The 27686-nt window shown below is 39.2% G+C and overlaps 1 protein-coding gene across 5 annotated transcripts in view; it reads right to left on the reverse strand.

The window, feature by feature from the left end:
• Window positions 1-23598: 23598 nt before the first annotated feature.
• cd2ap (CD2-associated protein) overlaps window positions 23599-27686 on the reverse strand; it is an 85568-nt gene continuing 81480 nt past the window's right edge. For 4 of the 5 annotated variants that reach the window (XM_061753028.1, XM_061753030.1, XM_061753032.1 and 1 more), the window contains one exon: window positions 23599-26860. In XM_061753028.1, coding sequence (XP_061609012.1) covers window positions 26719-26860 — 142 coding nt within the window. In that variant the 3' untranslated portion in view covers window positions 23599-26718. The remainder of the gene's footprint in view (window positions 26861-27686) is intronic. The other variant, XM_061753029.1, reaches the window with a different exon arrangement.

Here is a 27686-nt window from a genome sequence, read left to right on the forward strand (position 1 = left end):
GTGATATGAGGCGATCATACATTTATATGGGTTCAAAGTCACATTGGCCCTCTGAGGGGAAACAATAATTAAGATTTGGACTGTGACAAAAATGAGTTTGACACGCCTGCCATACATAGTCATGTACAGTATTTTTCTTTTTTTAAATTAAGCCCTTTATGTGTGTATGGGCATTTATTTTTGTATTATTTCAGAATAGCACTCTGAGGGTTGATTTCAACAACTGAAAAGTTTGTCATTTTGGCTTGAAAAAGGGCCCCTGAATTGGTCATTGAACAATATCCAAATATTTATGAAGTTGCCTCTGGATTAAACATTCTGACAATGACACACCCACCTTCTTCGGAGTGTTGTTGACATTAGAAAGTGAAAAAGTAATGTTCCTTAACAAGGGTTCTACCATCATCCATGTCACAACCAATGCTTTGGGTGAGGGTAGTATATGATCTTTTCATTAAACCAGATCTAACCAAAAGATTGCAAGACAAGGAATTCAGGAGGGGTTAAACTCTTTTTTAATTGTTTTCAATGACCTTTCAGGTCTTTTAAGGTCTTTTCTCTCTTTTATAGCTTTAGATTTCAGCCAAATGATGGAACTGCAATCTTGTTGGACATCACATTGTAGCTCCAGTCAAACAACTACCAATTGCCAACTTGATATAACATCTTTATTATCAACTCCTGAATTTCATCTCCTTCATTTATCTTGTGTTAATAGTACTAAGGGATTAGATGTTATGTGGCCAATAAATTATTGTGAGCCAATTGTCCAAATATTTTTGAGGCCTTGAAAATAAGAGTTAGTATATGAAATTCATATATAGTAATGTAAAGTTCCGACTATAAGCTCATGACAAGCGGTATAGAAAATGTGTGGACTTGATGTCATATGAGAGCAAAATCATAAAAACTCACAGGAACAACATAAAGAGATGGTTCAATAACTGTTTTATTTATTTCTTTTGGATTCAGGATTGAAATGGCAAAGCTTGATTTTTTTCCTCTCTGTTATGTAGCAATATATAATTGCAATTATGAAGTTCTGCAATGAATTACCAATATTTTTTTTATTGTGATTTGTACCATTTCCATTGGAAGAGAAATTGGAATTTAAAAAACTGAGGGTGGGCCTCCTGTAGTTTTCCTTGTACGTGGCCTAATAAAATACCTTAATAAAAGGTCACTGACCTTCTTACATCCAAAAAAATAAAAGATAAAGAATTGATGCACACGTAACATGCACTTGTCACACTATGCACACTTTTCTGTCTCATGCAAATGCTAAATACGGCTAGTGTCACCATGACGACCTTTCCGACCCCTGTAGGTAATGTTCCTCCCAAAAGTGCCTTTTTGTGGTGTTACTGTAGACTCTGAGACTCCTCAAGTGTTACCCCTCCACATCCGCACTGCAAGTGAATACAAGTACATTTGCTCACATGCTGAACATTTTCAGTCAGGAATGGTTCCTTTTTACTTAATAATTTTGTGATTGGGGATCCTAGCTGCCCAATAATAGATGCAGAAAGTCTGTGCGGGTTCAGTTATTATGTAAATTTCCCTCCCTGTCACGTAAAACTGCAAAAAAAAACAAAAAAACTCCCTTGTTATGAGTTGTCAACAAAATGATTGCAAACGTTGTTTGGTACTTGAATTGAAATTAAATGTTGTCAGAGCTGTAAAAATGGGCTGGGTCATCTATTTCCATTGTAGTCATTATGCTTTCAGATACATGCTGTTTAATTTGCAATCTTTGACATTTTATTTATTTATTTTGAATTGTTTTGCTCATATTGTGCAGTCAGCCCAATTCCTACATTGCATTAAGTTTTGTTTGTTATCATTCCACAATTCCTCTTTGCCATCACTGGTATTACTATTATTATGTGGTGGCATCACAAACCAAAAACTGGCAAGTGATGTGAGATTTGATGACATTTCTTGATCTTTAACTTACAGTATACTCGGCCTACCTGTTGAAATGTCAAAGGTTCTCTGAGATGAGAGAGAAAGAGCAGGCAACTCATGCATCCATGCTGTGGACTTGTGGTAATTCTTGATGAAACATCTGCCTGAAATGTGTGTGAGGAGAAACTCCAACCCAATGACGCGAGGGATGACTTTTCCAGTTCATCAATGAAGAGCCTTTGATAAAGCAGCTGGTCACGATGAAGGCTCAGTCACAAGATGAGGTCAATACTGTTCTAAGCGATACGCCCCTATTTTCCAGCAACAGTCAACCAGACGAAGTAAGCACAGCAAAAAAAAAAAAAGAAAAAAAAAACATGAATAGAACTGCAGTTGAGTCAAAATGATTAAACACAAAAAAAGTATTGCATCTCCAATGCACAAGACAAAGAAAAAATGGTAGCTGTTGCTGCTCTCAGCTCCCTTTTATTTTTGGGGAGATGTGATTGCTAACATTACAGCCTCCTCAGCAGTTCAACAAGTAATCATTTTTTAACACAGTTGTGTGTCAATTCCAGCCCAACTCCATCTAGTCCTCCACCTCGCATACTAGCTCAGACTCCTTCCCGGTCAGAGAGGTGATGTTCCACGCCCCTAAAGCCAGCTTCTGTAGCTGGGGATCAGACCGACAAGATCCCCACCTTCGGCTGCTGCCTAGCTCACAGTGTACCTGTGCCCCTTGGCCCCTCCCACGGGTGGTGAGCCCATAGGAAGAGGGGCTCACAATGTCTTTTCGAGTTGCCCCCGGTCCTCCAGTGTACTCTGGAGAGAAGTTCTATTGCAGGGGTGTCAAATGAATTTTTTATTACGGGCCACAATGTAGTTCCAGTTTCCTCAGAGGGCCGACATGATTGTGAAAGGATGTAAATGTTTACTCGCCTCCTCATATTATCACATAGATCAGGGTTATCAGTCATTTTTGTCACGGGTCACATCGTAGTTATGACTTCCCTCGGAGCGCCGTTATGACTGTGAACCCGTATGCAGGAATTATCACCTCATATAATTAGATATACACAACAAATTGATGAACAACTAGTTGTGAAATCAGAAGCCTCTAAAAACATGTTTTTAACTACTACATTTCTTTTCAAAGCGGGATTGAAACAAAAATGCTTGCAATATCTCAACATCATTACATTGGAACACTATTAGCAGTTTTTATTTGCTTTCGCGGGCCACATAAAATGAGATGGCGGGCCGGATCTGGCCCCCGGGCCACCAGTTTGACACCTGTGACCTAGACACAACAAATTGGTGGATAACTACTTTTAAAATCATAGGTCAAGGATAATCATTTTTTCAACTATTGTTCAAGTAACTGTAATAAGGGTTTGGTACTAAAAAAAAAATGCGTGCAATATCTCAAGCTTATTATCCATTAAATATGACAATTAGAAATTTTGGTACAGGTTATAGCAAGAATCTTGGAAGTTCACACACATGATTTGCTTTCAAGGGCCAAAAAAAAGAATTATGTGCAGGCTGGATCTGACAAGTGTTTGAAAAAAAGCGCTATAGAAATTCGATCATCATTGTTATTATTTCAATAATCCAGATGGTAGATTTCGCCAAACCAAAGCACCCAGCAAGACCACCAAACAGCATTCTCATCTTTAGCTATTATGTCCTTCTTTTTTTCAACAGTAATACAATCAGGTTCCCTAATAGCACTATTGCTAGTAGTTTTCAGTTCCTTTGCAGCTATACTGAGAACTAAATTAGAGTCAAAGAAAACAAAGAAACTATGTTGAAATGAATGGAAGAGTTTTATTTAGACAAAATATATATCGACAATGATAAACCGTTTGTGGGGAGTGTCCTTTACGTGTGGATTTTTTGTTATTGGTGGCATGGCACGGTCCCTATCCCCCCGTGAACAGCGAGGGGACACCATATTAGAAAAGTCATCAATAATATGAATTCTATAATCTATGATATTCGTCTCATGCCTTACTCAGTTACCTCAGAAAATGTATTTCAGATATTACAGAGTTGTTGTTTCTGTTGATAGACAACATCGGTGGTATACCATATCATTTTACACAGTAGAATGTGTAAAAGTCATAACAACTGGAATTTGACCAACATTTTGAGAAATGTGTGCTCTTAAATTGCACAAAACGTCGGAGTTCAAACCACCGTCATGCATGATTTCCCCAGTGAACTTCATGAAAGCTCAGTTTCAAGTGCGTGTCAAAGAATTTACTCTGCATCACTTAGTCCACAAGAAATATTATCCTCAGCAGATTGTTCTCAGGAAGAGGAAAATACTGTAAGAAGTAAAAAGAAACACTAGAAGTTCTCATTCACAGCAGTAGGATGTTGTATCCCTATATTTTGACCCAAACTCCGAGGATGTTGACCATTTGACAGCGGAACAGATGATTTTCCATTCTCAATTTAAGGGAACATTCCAGTTGACTTTTTTCTTTGTTTTATTCAAAGACGACCAGACTCCATTTCTATTGACTTTCAAGTGTGTTGAGTTGCAGTCAGCAATCTGGATTTGCTGCATAGTCTTCCAGTCTTCATTTCCTTTCTCTCCCAACTTACTGTTGACACTTTTAGCCTTCCACCAGCATGATAGGAGATAACCTTCTGAGAGGAGAATAATAGAAAAATTGGGAAGCACACTTGATCGCAACCTTTCTGTGTTTCAGCTAGTCTGTTTATTTTTTTGTTTACAATTCCTCGATCCAGCAGCACGGTGGCCGACTGGTTAGAGCGTCAGCCTCACAGTTCTGAGGACCCGGGTTCAATCCCCGGCCCCGCCTGTGTGGAGTTTGCATGTTCTCCCCGTGCCTGCGTGGGTTTTCTCCGGGCACTCCGGTTTCCTCCCACATCCCAAAAACATGCATTAATTGGAGACTCTAAATTGCCCGCAGGTGTGACTGTGAGTGCGAATGGTTGTTTGTTTGTATGTGCCCTGCGATTGGCTGGCAACCAGTTCAGGGTGTACCCCGCCTCCTGCCCGATGACAGCTGTGATAGGCTCCAGCACGCCTGCAACCCTAGTGAGGAGAAGCGGCGCAGAAAATGGATGGATGGATGGAGAAATTCCTCGATCCTGCTTTTGTTGTTGCCCATGTAGTGACAAATGGTTCTTAATTGCATCATGGGCTTTTTCATTGAATACCACCCCTCTCATATAGTCTTAAACACCAAAACTTATTAAAACACACTTTTCAAATGCATTGTAAACATATTAGAACATGTTTTGCAAGTATAAAACATACAGAAAATAATCTGCGTAGCTATCTGTGTGTGACATCACGTGCTGGAGGGAAGAAGGTCATTTCCCTCAAGCTACTGCATGGCGAGTCTGTATGTTAAACAACCTTTTCCCAAATTGGGTATATTTGGTTGTTGTTTACCACGAGGTTCACAGTCACGAGGTCTCAGGTTTGAACCTCACTTCTCAAGCCCAGGATTCTAATCCCGGCTCTAGTCTGTGTGAACTTTCATGTTCTACCTGTGCTTGCAGGGGTTTTTCTTCCTATACAGTCGCCCATCACTATATAGGGGTTCACCTTTTGCGGCTTCACTCCATAGCAGATTTTTTTTTATTGTACTTACTCTATATTGCGGATTATTCACTATGTTGCATGATTTTGCGGTAAGAATTTAATAAACACATTCACACCTACGGGCAATTTAGAGTCTTCAATCAACCTACCACACATGTTTTGGGGATGTGGGAGGGAACCGGAGTACCGGGAGAAAACCCACGCAGGCACGGGCAGAACGTGCAAACTCTATCTTGGCCAAGGGACATTTGAGGATGAAACCTGGCTTTTGTCAGAAACAGACATTCTTTTAATGGCTTCCCAATAATTCTCATGGTAGTTAGTGAGCGTAAAACTGCCGTGGAGAATAAAATGGAGAGGTGTAATAGGAAAAGATACACACTGCAGTATTGTGGAAAAAAATATAAAAATAATAATAATAATAAATAAAAGAAAAGCTGAATGTTAACTAAAAAGTGAGCTGCATGCATCTTAAATATAATAAACATCACAGTCTACCTTTAATATATGTGCTGTACACACAATGGAAATGAAAATATTAATGTGTAATGGTCTTTTGCAAAATAAAATAAAAACTGACTGATTCAGCTGTTTGCACCTTTAAGATGTATAAGTTACTCACCTCAACATGTGTACCATACACAATATTTCATAAAAGGTGAAAATTATCTGTATTTTAATATAACAGAAGTGAGACCAAGTTGTGGTGACACCTCTAAAGTGTTGATTGCATAACACCTGTGACTAAACTAAGTGCAGATTTTGAAAGACTGATGCAGAATTATTCTTTACATAATTAGGTGCCTAATTATAAATGAAAATCTTTAGCAATTAACATTTCTATTATCAGTAATTGCACATCACACCTTTATCTACTGAAGCATTACATTTGCCATTAACTTTATAACTTTATTAAAGTGTTCCCAATGTATAGTCCATCCATCTATTTTCTTTTCCGCCCGTCCTCATTAGGGTACAATCTGTTCTAACTAGCGGTGGTAGGCTATATTAAATTAGCTAACAATGGAACGGTGGACGACTGGTTAGCACATCTGCTTCACAGTTCTGAGGACCGGGGTTCAAATCCCGGCTCCACCTGTGTGGAATTTGTATGTTCTCCCCGTGCCTGCGTGGGTTTTCTCCAGTTACTCCGGTTCCCTCCCACATCCCAAAAACATGCATGGTAGGTTGATTGAAGACTCTAAATTGCCCGTAGGTGTGAATGTGAGTGCGAATGGTTGTTGCATGTAAGAGATATGTTATTAGAAACCTGGGAACTGTTTTGAATATTAAACATAAATACATTCTGTGTTTCCTTTAAGTGGAATTATCAGTGGCGGCACGGTGGCCGACTGGTTAGAGCGTCAGTCTCACAGTTCTGAGGAGCGGGGTTCAATCCCTGGTCCCGCCTGTGTGGAGTTTGCATGTTCTCCCCGTGCCTGCGTGGGTTTTCTCCGGGCACTCCGGTTTCCTCCCACATCCCAAAAACATGCATTAATTGGAGACTCTAAATTGCCTGTAGGCATGACTGTGAGTGCGAATGGTTGTTTGTTTCTATGTGCCCTGCGACTGGCTGGCAACCAGTTCAATGACCTGAGGAGGTCTTCAACATTTTTACTGAATCAAACAATCAAACACAGATTCAAATGAAATTAAAAAGTCAGTTGCTAAAAACATTTCATTTGCAGTCTACCTGGTATCTTTTACCATAGCCTACTTCCAGAAGATTAATTGTTGCTGCAGGTAACAAATGACTGATAGACTGGCATATAACATAATTGAATATCCAGTTTCATAGACCATGCAAGGACAGCAGCACTTAACAGAAATGCGTGTTTTATATTGTAGAATTTGAACCCCACCAAAATTCACAGGCCTCTGATCATTGTGTCTGGAACTGACCCCTGCCAAACACAGTTAATATATGCTGAAGCACGTAGTTTGTTTGCCCTGTCATGTCACACTTGGATGTTGTTGCCTAGAACTATGGGGAAGAGTGTGGATGTGATGGTAACAAACGATTTCATTCTAACAGTGAAACTCATATACAATATTGATTCATTGTATATACAGAGTCTATATACAGTGGGTACGGAAAGTATTCAGACCCCCTTAAAATTTTCACTCTTTTTTTATATTGCAGCCATTTGCTCAAATCATTTAAGTTCATTTTTTTCCTCATCAATGTACACAAAGCACCCATATTGACAGAAAAAAAACGGAATTGAAATTTTTGCAGATTTATTACAAAAGAAAAACTGAAATATCACAGGCATAAGTATTCAGACCCTTTGCTCAGTATTTAGTAGAAGCACCCTTTTGAGCTAATACAGCCATGAGTCTTTTGGGGAATTTTTCACACCTGGATTTGGGGATCCTCTGCCATTCCTTGCAGATCCTCTCCAGTTCTGTCAAGTTGGATGGTGAACATTGGTGGACAGCCATTTTCAGGTCTCTCTGGAGATGCTCAATTGGGTTTAAGTCAGGGCTCTGGCTGGGCCATTCAACAACAGTCACGGAGTTGTTCTGAAGCAATTAATTCATTCATTCATTCATTCATCTTCCGGTCCGCTTATCCTCACTCCTTTGTTATTTTAGCTGTGTGGTTAGGGTCATTGTCTTGTTGGAAGGTGAACCTTCAGCCCAGTCTGAGTTCCTGAGCACTCTGGAGAAGGTTTTCGTCCAGGATATCCCTGTACTTGGCCGCATCTTTCCTTCGATTGCAACCAGTCTCCCTGTTCCTGCAGCTGAAAAACACACCCACAGCATGATGCTGCCACCACCATGCTTCACTGTTGGGACTGTATTGGACAGGTGATGAGCAGTGCCTGGTTTTCTTTTTTTTCCTCTCAATATGGGTGCTGTGTGTATATTAATGAGGGGGAAAAATGAACTTAAAATGGTTTTAGGAAATGGCTGCAATATAACAAAATGACAAATTTAAGTGGGTCTGAATGCTTTCCGTACCCACTGTATGTACATACAGTATATCCATCCATTATGTGAGCCGCTTATCCTCACAAGTGTCGCGGAAGTGATGGAGCCTATCCCAGCTATTATCAGGCAGGAGGCGGGGCACACCCTGAACTGGTTGCCAGCCAATCGCAGTGTACATATAAACAAACAACCATTCGCACTCACAGTCACACCTACGGGCAATTTAGAGTCTTCAATTAATGCATGTTTTTGGGATGTGGGAGGAAACCGGAGTGCCCGGAGAAAACCCATGCGGGCACGGGGAGAACATGCAAACTCCATACAGGTGGGGCCGGGGTTGAACCACGGTCCTCAGAACTGTGAGGCAGATGCTCTAACCAGTCGCACACAGTGCCGCCCATACAGTATATATATATATATATATATATATATATATATATATATATATATATATATATATATATATATATATATATATATATATATGAGGGATGTAACAATATTCATGACATCACGAAATTAAAAGTGCCTCGATATCGTCATGGTCTTGTCTCTGTATGAAATAATTTTAAAATAATTTTAAACACAGCCGTTGTGTTTAAAATTTAGTTTCGTGCCAGCTATTCGCAGCCACACCACTTAGCCAGGCTCCACAGGTCGCCACCAGCGCTCCCTCGAAGAAGAGATTATCCGCAGAATTATTGAAATATATTGTAACAGCAGCACTCATTAGCGGTATATTATTGAATGTTTATCTCAAGTCGAAAGTCTCGGGTGAAAGAACATCATACGGAGAGAGAATAATGACTCCCCATTAATGACTTGACTTTAATTTTTGGACTCAACCAAAAGGATCACTTTTAGTAGGCAGTATCTAATTTCTAATGTTATATATATTACAAAAAATAAAAATACACTACAGTAAATACTGTTAAATTATTGAACTGAGCATTTCTCAATGTTTTTTATTGTAAGCATACTGTTTTGGAGGTAAATGTAAATGTTGGATGGACAGGGATAGAAGTGCATGGTAATATATTATTTGAAGCTGTCTTTTTCACAAAAACCTGTGGGAAAATGAACACAAATTACAAAAACCTATTGAGGAGTACTGCAAGAGTTAAAAAGAAGAAGCGCAAGAAAAAGACGTTTTTCAGTTGTCCTGCTTTTGCCTTTTTGCCCCACCTATCCTCTACAGTGAACCTTCCTGCAATACCGTGAGCTTTCCCACAATTTTCCAGTAATTATTATTAATTATAAAACGGAAACGATGACCTCAGAATACATTAATCCAGTGGAACCTGGGGGTGAGTAGGCTAAATTGAGTGAATATTCTAAGTAGTTGAACAGAGAAGGTTGCAAAGACTGCATGGTGACGTGGAAGCCACTTTTTTCTAAAGCGACAGACTGGCCATTTCACCATCAATAGAGCATGTCTATGGCATTAATCAGGGCAACAGAAAGGTCAGCAAATTAATCAGTGCCTCAACTATGTCTACATTTCCAACATCTTTTTTTTTTTTAATAAGTCCCGAGCACAGCTGAAACACCAAAGCAAAAATTATTGAAAAGCTTCACAATGTCACTGTTTGTATTTTGCTAAATTACTTGAGCCTTAAAATTGCTCCAAGATGTCAGCTTGTGGCATGATTCAAGAGTCCAGCATGATGCTTGGCTATTATTTCTTGTACCTGGTTAGGCAGGATTCCAAGTCATATAGGTAGTCTAAATTCCTGCCGGTTGCTCTTTGCAGCAGATTTTATCATTGCCATGTCATAATAATTCAATTCATGATTGAGGGTACATTGCTCAAGATGACAAAAATCAACAAATGCTAATATTTGTTTACCCTGTTGCTGTACTTCAGCTCTGGACACTGCATTTTTATACTACTGTAATATAATGCACACCGATGTATAATGCGCACCCCCAAAGTTGACCTCAAAATTCTGGAAAACCCTTCTACCTATGTATAATGCATTTTTACAATGCATGATTTTGCTTCTACTCATATGATAAAAACATGAAGTATTATCTGTATTTTGTTAGTTTTTTTTAAAGAATTATTCTGAAGTTAAACACCATATTTGAACACACAATACTTTCTTTTTATTTAATTGCTCTTATTTTGGAATTCACAGCCCTACTTTTTTATTTTGGAAATGAAAAAAACACACAGTTGTGCTCATATGTTTCATTACCCAGGCAGGATTTGTAAGATGTGTACAATTCTTTAAAGAAAACATGAAGGAACAGGCGAAACACATTTAATTTTATTTTAATGGGATTAAAATTAAACTGTCAAGCATTTCAGAAAAGCATTATCATTAAACAAAACATAAGAAGAAGAATCATCTTTTATTGTCATGAACATGCATGCATGCACATGAAATTTGTTCTCTGCATTTAACCCATCACAGCGAACACATACACGTGTTAGTGGAACACACTGGAGCAGCTGAAGCGCCCGGGGAGCATTTCGGGGTATCAATGTCTTGCTCAAGGACACCGCAGCCGTGAGTCCAGGGGATGTTGGCGGATGGTCCAGTCAGGGTCTTGAACCTAGGTCCCCCACGGTGGCAGGGGATGACCTTAACCATTGGGACACGGCTGCCATAAAGAAATTAATGATGGTTGTTGTTCACTCATCAGTCGTATTAAGAAACAAAAAAATATTTCACAAATTCTCCCTGTGTATGTAAACTTATGAGCACAATTGTACATATATCCAGTCATATGTACCCCTGTCATATTGGAATGAAAGTGTAGTCTACACCTTTTTCAAAACCTCTAGGTGGCATACTAGAATGAAAGTGTACAACTTTTTCATTACCTCTAGGGGGCGCTGGCATAGTGGAATGAAAGTGTACAACTTTTTCATAACCTCTAGATGGCGGCATACATTGATAAAATGTAAAAGTATTTTTCATTTTCTCCTATACCTATGTATAATGTGAACTATTGACTTTTGACAATTTTGGGTGGTAAAAAAATGCACATTATACACGAGAAATTATGGTACTTTACGTCTCTTCTTTGAGCTTTCTTTATTTTCTTGCTGCCTTCAATCTTCTCTCGAATTAGATTTGTCCCTGTACCGTGGCCAACAACCACATGCAGAAGACCCTTGTTCTCCTCCACAATTTGTTAGAGTGTTTTGTTTTTACTGATGGCACAGATTTCACAGTGTCCTGCGGTGTCTTTTTGAAGTAAAGAACCCATTAGGTCAGCCGAGCACGTATCGAACAGTGCAAAAGGAGTCAAACGATGACACGGTAGGTGTCAATTGGGTCTCCTGCTGCCTCGATAGAACGTTTCAAAGTGTCATTTGAAATGTGCAGCATATTCTTATGTCTTCTTTATTTAAAAATAATCACGTCAAGGCAACATAGAGGGATATTGGTTTCCCTCACGGTCGGGAGGTTCTGGGTTTATGTGTGGTTTATTTCTGTGCTTGTTCTCCCCATGCTTGCTTGTCGTCCACCCAAATAAGGTTAAGTGAAGACTCTAAATTACCCATAAGTGTGGATGTGAGTGTGAATGTTTGTTTGCCGAGGTTAAGTGCCCTATGATTGAGTAGCACCTAGCACCTGAGTGTACCATGCCTCTCGCCCACAGCTGGAATTTGGTCCAGTTCACCCATAACCTTATTGAGGACAGGTAGTATACAAAATGAGTGGATAGAGAGCATGTCTCGCCTTTCATGCTTTTATTTCCTTTCATGCAGTAACAGACGTGCGTACAACTAACGACAACAACGGCAGATTAAAAAAAAAAAAAAAAAGGCATGTTTTCCTTTATGTCTGTATAGACTGGGTATCTTCAAATGATGGACCGCGGTCCAGGTCAGAACCAAGTCAGGGTGTCAATTGCTATGAAATCAATTATTTTTTCTCCCACAGGCTGCTGTCACATACTGTTTAGAAGCGACATGCAAGCTACATGCAGAGTTACTGTAGCCCCTGTTGTGATCACATGACTATAATGAGCCAGTCAATCAGTTTGTTTACCAGAAGGTATTTGTGGGAGAAGATGTGGGCGGCATGGCATATTTCAAAGTTCACAAAGTAGACTTAGAAAAGAGAGTTTTTAAAAATGAATGGAAAATTAATGGGCAGACCACTATTTTTCTATTCTTCTGGTAGGCATCTCATATGTTGCGAGACTGTAGCTTCGATATGCAGCATTTACAAATGAAACACGAATCCTTCGACCATCCACTGATCCTTTACTCGCAAGATAACCATTGTTAGAGCCCAGAACAGCAGAGCCTATGTGACACAACGCAAAAAAAGAGCAAATGAATGTTCACTCTGGACAGCATGGATTTGGGGCAATGTAAACGAGCTGTTAGGAACTTTTCAGTCGTAAAGGAATGCCGAGACGTTACCCGAAGGTAAACAAAATTATTTTTTACAAAGTACATGCACATGCTGACATTGACTATAGTGTTAGACTGCATCTCAGTTGGATTACTGTCTATTTATACCAGTTACTGCAGGATGAGTCATGTGATTCTCAAGAGTCCCCAGTGACTAACATGACAGAAATCTCTTTGGTATTCAAACAAACAAGAAAGGAACATTTTACATGCAAATAAACAACAATCCACTCCCCCACCAGCATAAGGGAACTCATTTATCTATTTATTGGCTAGCCTTTCTGTTGTCTAAGCCGGACCAAAAAATCACTAATGCAAAACCAAAATGTTTCATAAATTTATCAACAACTTTATACAGCAAAAGGGTTTTCTGTTTTCTAGATATTTTTGTCATTCATCCAAAAGGACATTTGTTAGGTTAGAGAGTTTAACGGAGTTGCGCTCAGGACTTTTAACTTTCTTGGGAAATCTCAACACTAATATTGACTTTGTAGTGCAGTCCAAACTTGCCAGTTGACAGAACATGTCAGACCAACTTGATTCTCAAAGACAGCCATTGTCATTGCTGAAAGGCAGCAAAGAATGCTGGAAGAAAGGATGAAATCATTCCTGTTGAAATCTACACAGGCTTGACCCAAGTCCTTGCCATCAAAATGCACCATTTACTGGAGGCGACAGTCGTCTCAATCAAAGAGTCACAGATTCAAGAAACTGAAAGCCATTTACATTCCATCCCTTGAGTCTTGGCTAGAGTGGAACATAATGGGTGCCACAAGGAAAGTGTGACGAAATCCGAGGCTTTTCAAAAAATGTGCCAGACGTGCCACTTATGTTCGAGCAAAGTGAATCTCTCTCACATCAGTAGGGAACTTTGGAAACCCCTACTTGTTTACTGAGGCACAGTGCTTACACGTTGCTGTCGTTTGCCAATAACACTTTTGCTTGTTTATTTGTTTATTTCATATGGACATCACAAGAACATTGGACAAACCAGACCCATTGCTTTGAGTGTTGTAGCATAAGTGCTAATTCTCCACCCTTGTCCACAGGAGGGTTTTAAAAAGGCACATATAATACAAAGTAGACACAATACAAGTTTGTAGATAGCAAGTAGTTTCAACATTATTCAACAACATTTTTATGTGAGCAGATCTGCCCAGACCAGCCATTTTCTTTGGGACCCTGCCAAAAATATTTGGATCACACTCCAGCATCAACACGCTGGGAAGCGAATTCCACAGTCTGGCTCCATTAAAGAACAAACTGGACCGTCCAAATGAGGTCTTAAACACTGGGAGGATACAGTCCCCCGTGACAGAGTGGCCAGTCTCTCAAAATGTTGACATCTGGTGATCAGAGCTGAAAACAACAGACTGATTCAGACACTTTAAAAACAAGCTTCCATATACTACAATTGACACTGTTTTGAAAGGTAAAGAGTTGTTCTTAATTATTTCAGTGTTACCACCGTATTGGCTTCTTGTCCATTACCTTGATTATCTGTTTTAAAGTGAGATGACATGTTTCATTGTGGTAGATGACATTTGTGACCAGGATGTGATGCAGATGTGATTTGGGAGATCATTCATGTAAATTCAGTACAATATTGGACTTAAACCTGATTCCTGTGGAGCTCCCAAGTCATTAGGACAGAGATTGGATTTCCCCCCCATTTACCTTCACACAGTTTTTGTTGTTGTTGTGTTCGGCTATTAGGTCAAGCAGAATGGAGGATCTGTATCCCTTTTATGCCGGAACAGTTTTACTCTGTCACAGTGGAGTTTTTAATCTTCCGCTGGGGTTTCTTAGTATCATAATTGAAGTTTATTGAGAGTCAAAGTCGAACAGAACAAAGTTTCTAGAGGGGAGGGAGAAACGAAGACAAAAGTCAGAGCACTAATTGTAAACAGGATGAGAAAAGTAAGTCATTACATTATCTACAACGATGAAACATTAAGTACGAGTGTTGTATGGGACAGTAGTGCTACACACTGTGAGGGAAGGAGAGGACAATATTGGACAGGACGAGGACAGGAGAAGAAGCATGCAGGACGAGGGTCGTGAACCTGGCTGTACAACTGAAGTGCGGTGGGATTGACTATGTAAATTATAAAAGTCTATAGGACGAGAGTATGACACACACACTGTTGTCTTCCCTCCAGGTATGATTTAAAACACAATGGCACTGCAGATGACATTTTAAAATTCTGCATTTTTTTCAATTTGTTTCTCAAATGCTTTTTTCTTTTTTTAAAAATTAAGTCTAGAAACAAAGCACCAACAATATGGCCATTGTCCAGTGGTGCTTTTATTTGTTCTAAAAGATAGCAGTTCACCATCTCTGTAGAATAGTTTTGCCCAAACTGTTGAGGACGTAGCAATTGGTTGGATTCAAGATAGTTGATTAGTTGCTCGGCGACAATCTTTTCAAGTCATTTGGAGACAAATTTAAGAATGGCAATGGGCCTGATTTGTATAAGGGTGTGACTACCGCAATCTTCCATATTTCAGGGAAGTCTTTTAATTATATTGAAAGGTTAATCAGATGCGTTATTGGTTCTACTAAATATATATATATTTGTATATTTTTGGTGGCGGGATGGGTCCTGACTGTTGTTTGTGCCTATGCAACAAACGGTAGCTCAGAGAGCCACCAACTGTCACACGCTCATCACACCCGCCGTGCTGATATATGGCATAATACACGATAACATCCAACGATATGTTCACAAGATCTTCTAATGACCATTGTGTAATCCTATTTGACTTCCTACACACCAACAGTAAAACCTATCTCTCTCAAACCTTGGTACTCCGACAAATATCATAAAACTTAGAAAGAAAATTCAGTTCTACTTGCCAGGAAAGGGAGACTCAAAATCTACAGAAAAGCTCTCTGTAATGCCAGTGTAGCCTAGTATTCCTATTTAATAAAACCACCATAAATGTATCTTCAGTAAGTAGCTAGGCTGACAAAATGACTATAAAACGATGTGTTCCTAATACTCTCAGCAGAGGCAACTTCATGACCTTTGTTGTTTTTTTACAATAAAATTGTCACCTTCAGAGGTTCAAATATTCACCTCCTGACAGCATTACTCTTCAGATTGTTTGTTTGAGCCAATTCCTACAGGTCTACTCCAGTCTTTATTGAAATGCTTTGTATCACAGTCATTTAAAGTGGCTGTAGCCAACCTCTTCTTAACAAAGCCGCTCTTGATCCAGTCGTCCCAGCCAATTATAGACCAATATCCAGTCTTCCTTATATGTCCAAGTTTCTTGAGAAAGCAGCGGCCAAGCAATTGTCTGACCTTCTAAAAAAAATAAAACGATTCCTTTGAGGACTTTGAGTCAGGATTTAGATTCGCATTATAGTACTCACACAGCACTAGTGAACGTTACTAATGACTTCCTTGTTGCTTCAGACAAACATCCCATCTTTGTACTTGTCTTGTTCGTTCTTAGTGCAGCCTTTGACACAACAGAAATGTCATTGGCATGAAAGGAATTGCCTTTATTTGGTTTAAGTCCCACTTGCCAGCAATTCTAAGCAATTATGTATTGTTTATAAAGTGAAGTTATTTAAAAAAAAAAAAAAAGCTAGATCACAGCTTTCTGTTAAAGGTGATAAGGGAAAAATTATGGGGTGGCCTGCAGCCCTGCAACCCACGAGAATAGATTTGCCTCCTGCATTGTGCGGATCTCCACATTTACAGCTAAAACAAGAGTAATTAACTTGACCATTAACCAAAATGTGTGCGACACCTGAGAAAATACATGCGGACAGACTTTTGCATTTTAATATCCCTGTAATTCATATTGCACGTTTGAATTACTATAGAAATAGGTTTTACAGAAGAAATCATAAATCATAAAGTAACAAAGTCCCCTTGTTAAAAAAAATCAGATTCCAATTTAGTGAAAAGAATTGGCCTTTGACGTAAAAAAGGCTTTGCCCATAACAGAAAAAAGAGACTGTTTTTCTCAATAAGTTTGCATAGGAAGTCGTCACGATGGGTCAAGATCCATCCTCTGCTATGCGCGAGTGTTACTCCTATAACCGTTAGACCAGCATGGACTCGCAAGATTAAGTTTGTAATGAAATCAATTTGTATTTGTGCAATTTGATACTACCGTAACATAGCCGTACTGATCGCTAACTTCTTGGAAGAGAAAGGAGGCTTATAATATGGTTTAGGTATGTGACTGTGCTTCTCAAACAGGCTGGTTAGTTTTATCAAAGGAAAGCAATACTTTTAATTGCAAAGTTAACCTTCACGTCTCATGTTTTCCCAAACTGTTTCTGTCAAGTCTTTTCAGATTGATTAGATATTGTTCGATGTGTTGCGTGTCACTTTGCTACACTATTAAAGGAGAAGTATGATGCAGCCCCCTGGCCTCAATTTATAATTTTTGCTCGCAATTTAAAACAGTTGATCAATTTATTAACTTTCTTGCTTTTGTCAAAATACCCCAAGGATCAAAAATTATGTCATACACAATATTTTGGTGAAAATAGAGTCAAAAACAAAAATAATAACCACACTTGTGAACATGCTATATGTTCTATATAATATTTGGTATCAAAGTCTGTGGTGCTGTTAAGTTGTGAGAAAATGTCTCCATTTCTTTCCAATCCCAAATAATGACAGTATGTTTACTTTTGGTTGTGTCCTAGTTTATGGACTGAACACACCCCAATTCACTTATTGCATCTACCAAGCTGCATTTGGGTGGCAGAGTGACACGCTAACAAATTCTTTCTTTGCTTCTCCTGGCTGGCCAAAATCAAGCTTGACGATAAAATGGGATGGAATGATATCTGTAAATCTTTTTATCGGAGGGGGTATGTCATTCCAGACCTTTGAAGGATCTGGCAACAAATGCTTGGCTTCCTTTTCAAATCAAGTTTAAGCCATAACCAGAAAAGAATCTCAAAGGGCTTTTATTAAGTATATTTTTCATTTCATTCAAAGTATCACAGATAAGAATTTTTCCTTGACCTCCAGGGATTTTTTACCTGCCACTCAGAAGAAGAAAAAAATGGCAACGATATAATTTGTACATGATTATTGTAGTATCTTCAACCGGCATGCTTGTGAAAATTGGAGGGAAACTGATAACTTGGCAGACGATCTGACATTTTAGAAAAACAGTTTGTCTGTAGCGGTTTTCTACTTCCAAGTATACATCAAGGACTGGTTGCTTTTCAATCTTGGAACAAACCCAAAGCGGATCTTTGATCATTAATTGTACTGCACACGCTACCGTAGTTCAAAATGTGTATTTGGACCATTTCGAGAAGAGCAATACAATCAGTTACATAATTCCGAAATGGGTCAGTCGTATGGTAGTGGTTCACATACTGTAGCTGCCTTTAAATCAGCTAGCACAACTCAATTCCCAGTCAATGCCTCATTCACATATTGATTCCATGGGCTCCACTTTCTTGGCGGTTGGCCACTGGCATACAAAATATACCTCGGGTGAATACAATATGGTTAGATTAGTAAAGTTTGTAGTAAATATTCAGTTTCAAAAGTTCAAGTTCAAGAAAGTGCCATTCCCGTGCAAAGTAATGACAAGTAATGATTGTAATGAATATTTATTAGGGAGGTCGATTATGCTTCAGTCGCCAAGTATGCACAATCTTGGGGAAAGCAGAATCCTGAAATTCAAAATGGAAGAGAGTTTTTGTGTAACCGAAGACCAAAAGCATTGAATTGGTTTACATTCCCATATAGCATGAAACCAGGTGTCTGGGGTATTTTTGGTGCATTGCACGCATATGTTAGATGGAGAGAAGCCCATTTTATGCATAGTGTACCAAGTAAAGTGTGTTCTATGGAGCACATTCTATTGTATAAGTTGTAGATTTGTGTTTTTTGTCATTCTAAACGTATTGTTACAAATCTGTATCCAGTAGCTACGGTCAGCAGACATGGAGAGGTCTTCCTCTGCTTTGGTGATTGGTAAGAGATTTCTTTTACTTGGCGGGACAAGCTTCACTATTTGCCTGGTTGGGTGCTCTGGAGTGTTGGTATTCTTTTTTTTTTATTGCTGCTTTTAATTTATTGTATTGACGAACGTTTCTGCCTGTTATTTGGAATTCTTGGAACAGTTCATCGCGTGTCGTAAAAACATTATTGTTAAATAGTTGTTGTCGGTGGTCAATTCCATGTTGTTCCTATGTACTAAAAATGAAGATGATCTGCCTCACAGTTCAGAGGGCGCCGGTTCAAATCCCGGCCTCGCCTGTGTGGAGTTTGCATGTTGTCCCCGTGTCTGCGTGGGTTTTCTCCGGGCACTCCGTTTCCCTCCCACATCCCAAAAAACATGCATGGTAGGTTAATTGAATAGGTGTCAATGTGAGTGCGGATGGTTGTTTGTTTATATGTGCCGTGCGATTGGCTGGCGACCCGTTCGAGGTGTACCCGCCTCTCGCCCAGAGTCAGCTGGGATAGGCGCCAAGTTTATTGTTCCAAACTGTATCCTTGGGGATACACCAATATAAATTGAATGTATTGCGCCCATGCCTTTCGGATGATGGAAGAGTTTTCTATTTAATTCTAAACAGGCTAGACTGCATTTACACGCATTACATTTTTATTTTTAAAAGTGAAGATGTTATGGCTATACTGGCCCTGTTCATTAGTGGGTGGTATATAATATGGTGGCTCCTTTTGCTTGAATATGCAAACTTAAATGTTACCAATATAACACAACATTAACAATTTAAAAAGGTTGCTTTTGTTAAAACGGTAGCAGCTGAGCCCATGTGTCATTGTCATTGCTCGTGGTTGTTGGCTTGCTAGTAGTGAAAGTTAACTGTACCGTGGCTGCCTCTGAAGCAGTACTCAAATACTGTGAAACTCTAAAAGGACCGCAAATATTTTTTTTTTTCAATGTGTCAAGCACCCATTTATTGAAGTCAGTCAGGCCACATGTGATAATACTGTTTGCTACAAAACAAAATGTGCTTTTCATTCAAAACAACAACCTAAAATGAAATGTCATTTCTATTTTGCTAGAAATTCCATTACCAGCAAAATAGTTGAATCAAAGAAAACATGACCCCTGTCACAAGTCCAAACCAAAAACCTCACGAAGAGTTTTCTTTTTAAATATAAACACAAGCAATCAAAAGAGAGAAGGAAATATGTATTGGGGCTTCTCACTTTGAGTGTGTGCCAGTGTCTGTGCATTTGTGGGTGTATGTGTGTGCTTTTGTCAGAGAAAGACAATAAACTAATACAAATTAGTACATGAAACCAAAACATAGATATAAAAATAACAATAATCACATGAGTACACCTACAAATTATAGCTATTGCATTTGAAAGTGTGTGTCGCTACTCATTTGCGACTCACTCGCTGCACCGTTCGAATAACAGTTTGGTCGATTGCGCACAGTTGTGCGATATTAAAGGTGGCTTTCGACCATACTATATATAGTTATATATACAGGTCTGTTTCCTTATCAAAGTCACCTGACTGTTGAACTCTGAAAGACTTATATATTATCCATCTAAATATCAGGATCCTACCATCTACAATGGACCATTTAAAGGCATGGGTTGTTCACAAGCCCAGTGTAATCACTCTCTGTGAGTTATGGCCGTATGATATCGTTTCTCATAATGTAATAATTACAAATTGTAAAGAGCTGCTAGTGGTACTAGAGGTGGCGAAGCGCCTACATAAGTTTGTCTAATATAGCCTTGGGACTCGTTACACACACAGGGCCCACCTTTGAACTTTGACTGTATCTTTGTAAAATGAACTCTTCATACCAACAAGCATCTAACCATCAGAAATATTTATGAGCCGTTTTCATACCATTTGATCAATAGCGGTAAAGACATGGCCCACTGAATTTCCGTTTGAAAATCAATTAATTGCACTCATATGAGAATTAGACTTATTGACAGTTGTCATTCGTCAAAAAGTGATCCAAAAAAAATTATTTTAATGCCAAAATGTCTTTACCGTTAGGTGTCCAAAATTAAGTTTCATGATTTGCAACATGTTTTCTGAAGATGCTAATTACAATTTAGGACATATAGGATTTTTCTCCCATTGCTTTATGTCTTTTCCGTGAAAACTAATACAAATGCATCTTAGTGTCTTTAGAGTTTCTTTTTTTTGGTTCTGTTACAAACGGTACCTTCTTCACCACTCACACCACGCTTTCTGAGGTATGAATATGTCGGATTTTGTGAAAGTATGACTGTTATTCCGTTTGTATAAAGACAAGAGTATAATGGGTTTAATGAGTCGTTAGGATCATTTATGCACTTGTATCCGCAGAGTTTGAAGGGCAACACATGTAAATTGTGCAACTCACACCATTTTATATGAAGCGGTTGGTCTTTACTGTTATGCACTTTTGTCTTGACCATTCTAAAAAGACGTGCGTTTCAATGGAGCCACCACCATTTGCTCTGTCGATAAGGGTTGCTTTTACTATGAATGCCTAAAATTTGGAATCATCAATAGCTTGTTGAAAATAGAACTAAGCGTGGCTGTTTAAGCATGTGAGACATTTACCCACAACAAAACCGAAAAACATTCAGAGAATCTGGAGCAATCTTTTAAGAAGAAGAAGAAGAATCATCTTAGTTGTCATGACCATGCATGCATGCAGATGAAATTTGTTCTGTGCATTTTACCCATCACAATAAACACAGCTAACACACAAACACTTGTTAGTGGATCACATAGGCAGGAGCAGGGGGCAGCATTTAAGCACCCGGGGGGCCAGTTTGGGGGCATCGGTGTCTTGTTCAAGGACCCCACAGCCGTGAGTCTGGGGGATGTTGGTGATGGATGGTCCGTTGCCGCATCTTCTCTAGCTCTGTCAAGCTGCCGCGTGTATTTTCTGCCCACATTCTTTCTGGTGGGTGTCTTGAACCAGGGTTCCCACGGTGACAGGCGGTAATCTTAACTACTGGGCCACGGCAAAGCCACTTAATGAGGTTGATAATAGACATATCCCCTGGACAACAATGAGAGTTAAGTGTAGACATCTACCACGGATAAAGGCTGAACTCATTTGCTGTTTTAAAAAAACAGACAGGTGGGAAAAACACAGATAAAGGATACAGATGACCTGAACATATACACCTGGTACTGTAAACATCTGAGAAATATATGCACAACTCAAACAAGCAATGCACAATCCAGGTATTAGAAAGATTTGTTAGGTGATGCTTTCACCAAACCCCCAAAATTCTGTAGTATTATTAATTCCATTATCTTCAAAAAGCTCTACTATACATACAATATATGGGTGAATATTGAAATTGTAAAGGATCGTACTTTGATAGTTATTCCCTTCAGGCAGCGTTTCTCTAAGACCATTAGCCCAAACGTTTTTTTCCTCTCCCCGTCACAATCCCACACTGAGCGACCCTTTCTGTGACCCCTCCTATTTCTTTACATCTGTCAGTCCAAGTGGTGTCCAGCAGGTCACTGAAAGACTTTGCTCAAACAGTGGTACTGGCCCTGTCGGCCCAGCCACTGTCAGTTTTACTTAAGCACAGGCGAAGTGCCCGTAGGCCGGGACTGTGCCAGCTACACCCATGCATATGGGTGGTGATCAAGTGTCAAGTATTTTTAAACAGTCTTCACCATATTTAAATGTAAATAAGTTTTTAACCTCTTCTAGAGCGCAAATCTTTTAACATTTTGCACAAGTCTCAAAGTCCTACATTCATCTACATGAGTTTTACCTATTAATGAATTACTGACTTTTGAATTCTTTCATGACCTATCATATATGACTCATCTATCACAATTGCACGGTCCCATACTGCAGTGACTTGCGGTCAGGGGAGGCAAGTGAGGCTGAGCCTCACTGCCCCCTGGTGGTCTTTCCTTTCTACTGCAAATGAATAGTAAAAAAAAACTTAGAATTACTTTTAAGTTGTTCCATTTTGGTTCTATGGTCTGTGCTTTACATTTTCTTTTTCAATCCAATAATTTCATCATTAAAATGGCAGAATTTCCATTTATTTCCTGTTCAAATGCATAAGAAGCGCAACTACGAGTCACATTGAGTCATCGCTCTCATGATGCTTCAAGAGACCACGCACACATCCATTCAGGTAGGCTGTGATTGGTCTGTGGCTTCACACAAGAAACATTGGTGTTTTCTCATTACATCGCCATCGCACTTACTAATATATTTAATGAAAGTGTGTGACATTTAGTCTTTCTTATTGACCAGAAAAGCCACTAAAAGTGCAGTGGAGTCTGGTATGTACGGTGCCACAACCAGCATGTGAACGTCACCGCCATACTGTAAGTCAGGGTGGTCATTTAATTTTTCAAACTGGCCATGCAAGAAGCAAACGGTTGTCAATGGCCACGTGCAAACCACCCATCTACAGTGCCGCCACGTTAAGTAACCCATTTAATATAGTTCAACTGTGAGGGTAAATTCAAAGACAGCTTACAGATATGAATATTTTTTTCATGTCAATTGAGATTTAATCATGTAAAATTCAAACCGATTTTCCTCACCTCCGCGCGCACACACACACACACAAACAAGGCTAGACAAACTTGAGTCATGGTCACTGGAATGCAGTCATCTGCACTTCCTCAGAAAAACCCTCTCTACTCTGAAAAGATCTTCCGGTCAATATTCCAATATAATATTTCAAACTTTTTTTCTTCCAGATCTCTAGCATTAAACACAGGGCCTCACAGGGTGGTTTTGCAGCGGAATGGGAGTGTGAAGATGAACCTGTATGCTGTAAATACAGATGCAAAGGGATGTTTTTGACAGTAAATATATTTATTTTTTTTAAAAGAATCTCAGCTCATGCAAGGATACAACTCTTGTAAACAAAATTATTTAGAAATTCAAATGATAAATGTGCAGATTTCTTCGTTTCTTGGTGTCAATCGCTGGAATGTACAGTACATAAAAGTAAAGCCGCAGTAGATATTACATCAACAGCTATCCCTGATCCCTCTTTCCCACAATGTGATTATTAAATAGAGCAGCCATGCCATCGAAAGGCTAAAAGGGAGATTGTATAACGTGTCTGGCACAGACATAATGCTCGCGTGTAATGCTTTTCGAAGGTCAGACTTGACGTCAACAACTTTGTCAAAGCATTCAGGTGAAAACAGAAAAGAGAATTGAATATCACACTTTTAAGTGTTCAAGCTGATCAGCAACACAAACACAAACGGTTGAGGATGATTTGGAAGTAACTTCTGTAAGACATTGGCAAGATTTAAAATCAAAAGTTATGATAAGAATCCGTACTTGCATGTGTTGTACACATTACAGGAGGCCAAAGGGGGTGTTTCGAGTGAGCTGCGGGGTGGTGTCATGGTATTGATCTTTGTCTAATCTATAGCATATCGCTTACACAGGATGCTGATATTGTGAACAGGCAGCTTGCTAACATGTTCAACACTACCTGAGGCCAAAGAGAATCTTCTAGAGTTAGAGGTCACATTGACTAAGAGCTCATTGAGCAACTCAAACGGTTGAATGTGCAATGATGGTAAAGTTCGGTACTCCGTGACATCACCACGAGGTGTTTCAAAGGTATGGCACAGCACCAATCAGAATCAATTCAGCAGGAATTGATTGTACATAGATTTGGAAAAAAGGGATGGGTGCGAAACAACATGCAACAATTTGGGATTCAAACTTGGGCAACTGTACAAAGTTTATTTTGTAGCATTTTTTTTTTTTTTTTGAGGGCCATGAACCTCAATATACCATGCATAATTCATTTAATCATTGTTGACAGACTAAACTGGTGGTGACCAATGCAAACTGGCTGATTGTTACTTCAAATTCTAGAGCCATTCAGGAAGGATTGTCTTAACAGAGTAGATTTTATTATACAAATGCCAAAAATGTCTGTGGAACGGGGATTTGAATTTCATAGAAAATTGCTCATTGCTACCTTCTACTGTGTTCTTCCAGTTTTCTTGAACCAAATACTTGGAATGTGAACCCGAACCCAAAATATGAAGGCGTATTAGGGCCATGCTGAAAAAATAAATTAAAAAAACACACATAAAAACACTAAAGAAAAACACATCGCATTTTATGACAACTGTCACATTTTGTATGGGGGGGGGGGGGGGGGGGTTAATATAAGGGCATAAAGGATGAAACAATGTGTGGCTGTTAAGGATATTGCTAGTTTCCCAAACACAATGAATTAGTTAATATTTGGGTGCATAAATACGAATATGAAAAAAAGACCCAAATAGGCTGAGTTTGTTCTATCATCTAACCAGGAGGGCTTTGAAGAAATGTTATTTCGTGGTGCGAAAGACAGCGGTCGCAGGGCTCAAGACTATCGTTTTGGCTCAAGTCGTATTTTAAATTTCACTTGCTAAAATTACTTCATTCTCAACCTTACGAAAATCTGACTTTTTTTCCTCATATTTTTTCAGTGTGGCCCCAATACCTACCTCCTGTACAAAAAGAGAAGAACAATTGATGAGCAATAAACAGGCTTCAACATATCTTATTTTGTTCACTTTGAAACCCAAAAGATGGGATAGATAAGAGGAAGAGGTAGAATGGACCACCTGGGATTTGAATGGTGGTCTGAGTAGAAGAACAAGCAAGCAAGCTGCAGAGATGATCAAAAAGAGCTCTTATTATCATGCTTAGGCACTAGCCAGAAAAACATAAGAAATGAAGGGTGCAATCTATTGTTCATTTCTTTCCTCTTTAGTTTTTCATGCTGGTTGCAGCAACATTTCAGAGAACATTCCCAGTCTAAATTGAAAGTTAACAACTAAAGAAGAGGCCCTCAACAGTATGTTATTAAAGTGTAAAAAATATACATGCACAATATCGAGATGCCATATTTTCAGACACAGTTGTGGTAAATGTTAAGCTCCCATAACAACAATTAGAACTTTTTTTGACAGGCACAGTAGTGTTTCCCTGGATAGGAATGATAGAAAACGCATAAAAAAAGAGGTCAAATATAGAGGGAGCTTCCTCAAAGGCGCTGCAAGGAATAATTAAATTACAGCTACAGCGGACGCCTTGTTAAGAGGAAAGGGAAATTATTTGGAAAACATTAAGAGAAAACAAAACATTTTATGAAAAGTTGTGCTTAAAAACAAGAGTGAAACATAGGTGTAGAAACAAGGATCCCCTGCTTTGTATATAGTCAGTAGTACTGAGAGCGACCTTCCGTCATGAGGCGTTTGATGATCGCAGGAGTGAAGGGAAGAGAGAGTGAAACGAAGACATGCAAGTCAGCACAGTAGTTTTAAGTAAGGCCTCGTTTTTTTGTGTTGGCAAACAAAAAGTATCATATACATCTGTAATTTAATTACATCCCAGCTTAAAAACAAAATATATGTGCAAAAATTTTAATCTTACAAACATGGGGATTTGAATTTGTAGATGTCAAAATGATTGCACCCTCTCTCTGCCCATTAAACTGTCTGTTGGTTGTCCTCCTCATCCGCCGCCATAACCCAAAACTGGCTCTCTCGTTGGTCGCCAGGCTAGCAGCTGGACCTCGAAGCATGCCCTGAGCTCAGCTTCACGTTGAGTGGACAGCCATCTTCAGTTTATCTAGCTCCATCTGCGAGGACACCGAATGCATAACACTCAGATTTAAGGTTAGACCAACATTAATATATTCTCTTTTCTTCAGCCCCACTATGGGGGATGAAAGAGGAGGAATCCTGCTATTGGAAAGCATCTAAAGCACCATAACATAGAAATTATAAGGGTGCTGCATTACGCCTTGCAAAGAAGAATCTCAGCTGAGTTTAGTAACATGATTTAAGGACGTTTTGAATAGATTACAGTTAATTCCACAAATGTTAAACCATGGTCATCCAAGTTAATTTATTGTGTATATCTTGTTTTTGTATGTTAGTGAATCCATCAATATTTGTCCTGAAACTCAAGCATGTAATAAATGTAGACAACCCAGCATGTGTTGTTACGGGGATCATATACTACCTGCAGCGCCACACGCTTTAGTCTTTCCTGATCCAGCTCTGCACGCAGCTCTGTTATTTCTTTCCTAGAAATATGCACAAATATTAGCAAATTAGTGCACCTAGAAAGCCCCCAAAACATAGTTTTTGGATTTAAGGAAACTGACAACGACTTTTCAACTGCATTTTCAAGTACCGTAATTTCTTGTGTAGAATGCGTATTTACACCCCCAAAAAAATGTCAAAAGTCAATAATGTGCATTAGACATAAGTACAGGGGAAAATGAAAAAAGGTTTCACGTTTTATATATGTATGCCGCCATGTAGAGGTTATGAAAAAGCTGTATGCTTTCATTCCAATATGCCACCGCCACCTAGAAGTTATGAGAAAGGTGTACACTTTCGTTCCAATATGCCACCGCCACCTAGAGCTTATGAAAAAGGTGTAGCCTACACTTTCATTCCAATACGACACGTAATACTTTTTTATTTACTTGCTTATTTTGAAATTCACAACCCTACTTTTATTTAGTAAATGAGAAAACACACAGTTGTGCTCATGTTTGATTACCCAGGCATAATTTGTAAGATGGGTACAATTCTGTAAAACACATTTAATTTTATTTTGTTCTATTTAATTGTACCCGGCACGGTGGACGACTGGTTAGAGCGTCAGCCTCGCAGTTCTGAGGACCGGGGTTCAATCCCCGGCCCCGCCTGTGTGGAGTTTGCATGCTCTCCCCGTGCCTGCGTGGGTTTTCTCCGGGCACTCCGGTTTCCTCCAACATCCCAAAAATATGCATGGTAGGTTAATTGAAGACACTAAATTGCCCGTAGGTGTGAATGTGAGTGTGAATGGTTGTTTGTTTATGTGTGCCCTGCGATTGGCTGTCAACCTGTTCAGGGTGTAGC

Source organism: Phyllopteryx taeniolatus, chromosome 18 (genome assembly GCF_024500385.1).
Source record: "Phyllopteryx taeniolatus isolate TA_2022b chromosome 18, UOR_Ptae_1.2, whole genome shotgun sequence".
Taxonomy (NCBI): domain Eukaryota; kingdom Metazoa; phylum Chordata; class Actinopteri; order Syngnathiformes; family Syngnathidae; genus Phyllopteryx; species Phyllopteryx taeniolatus.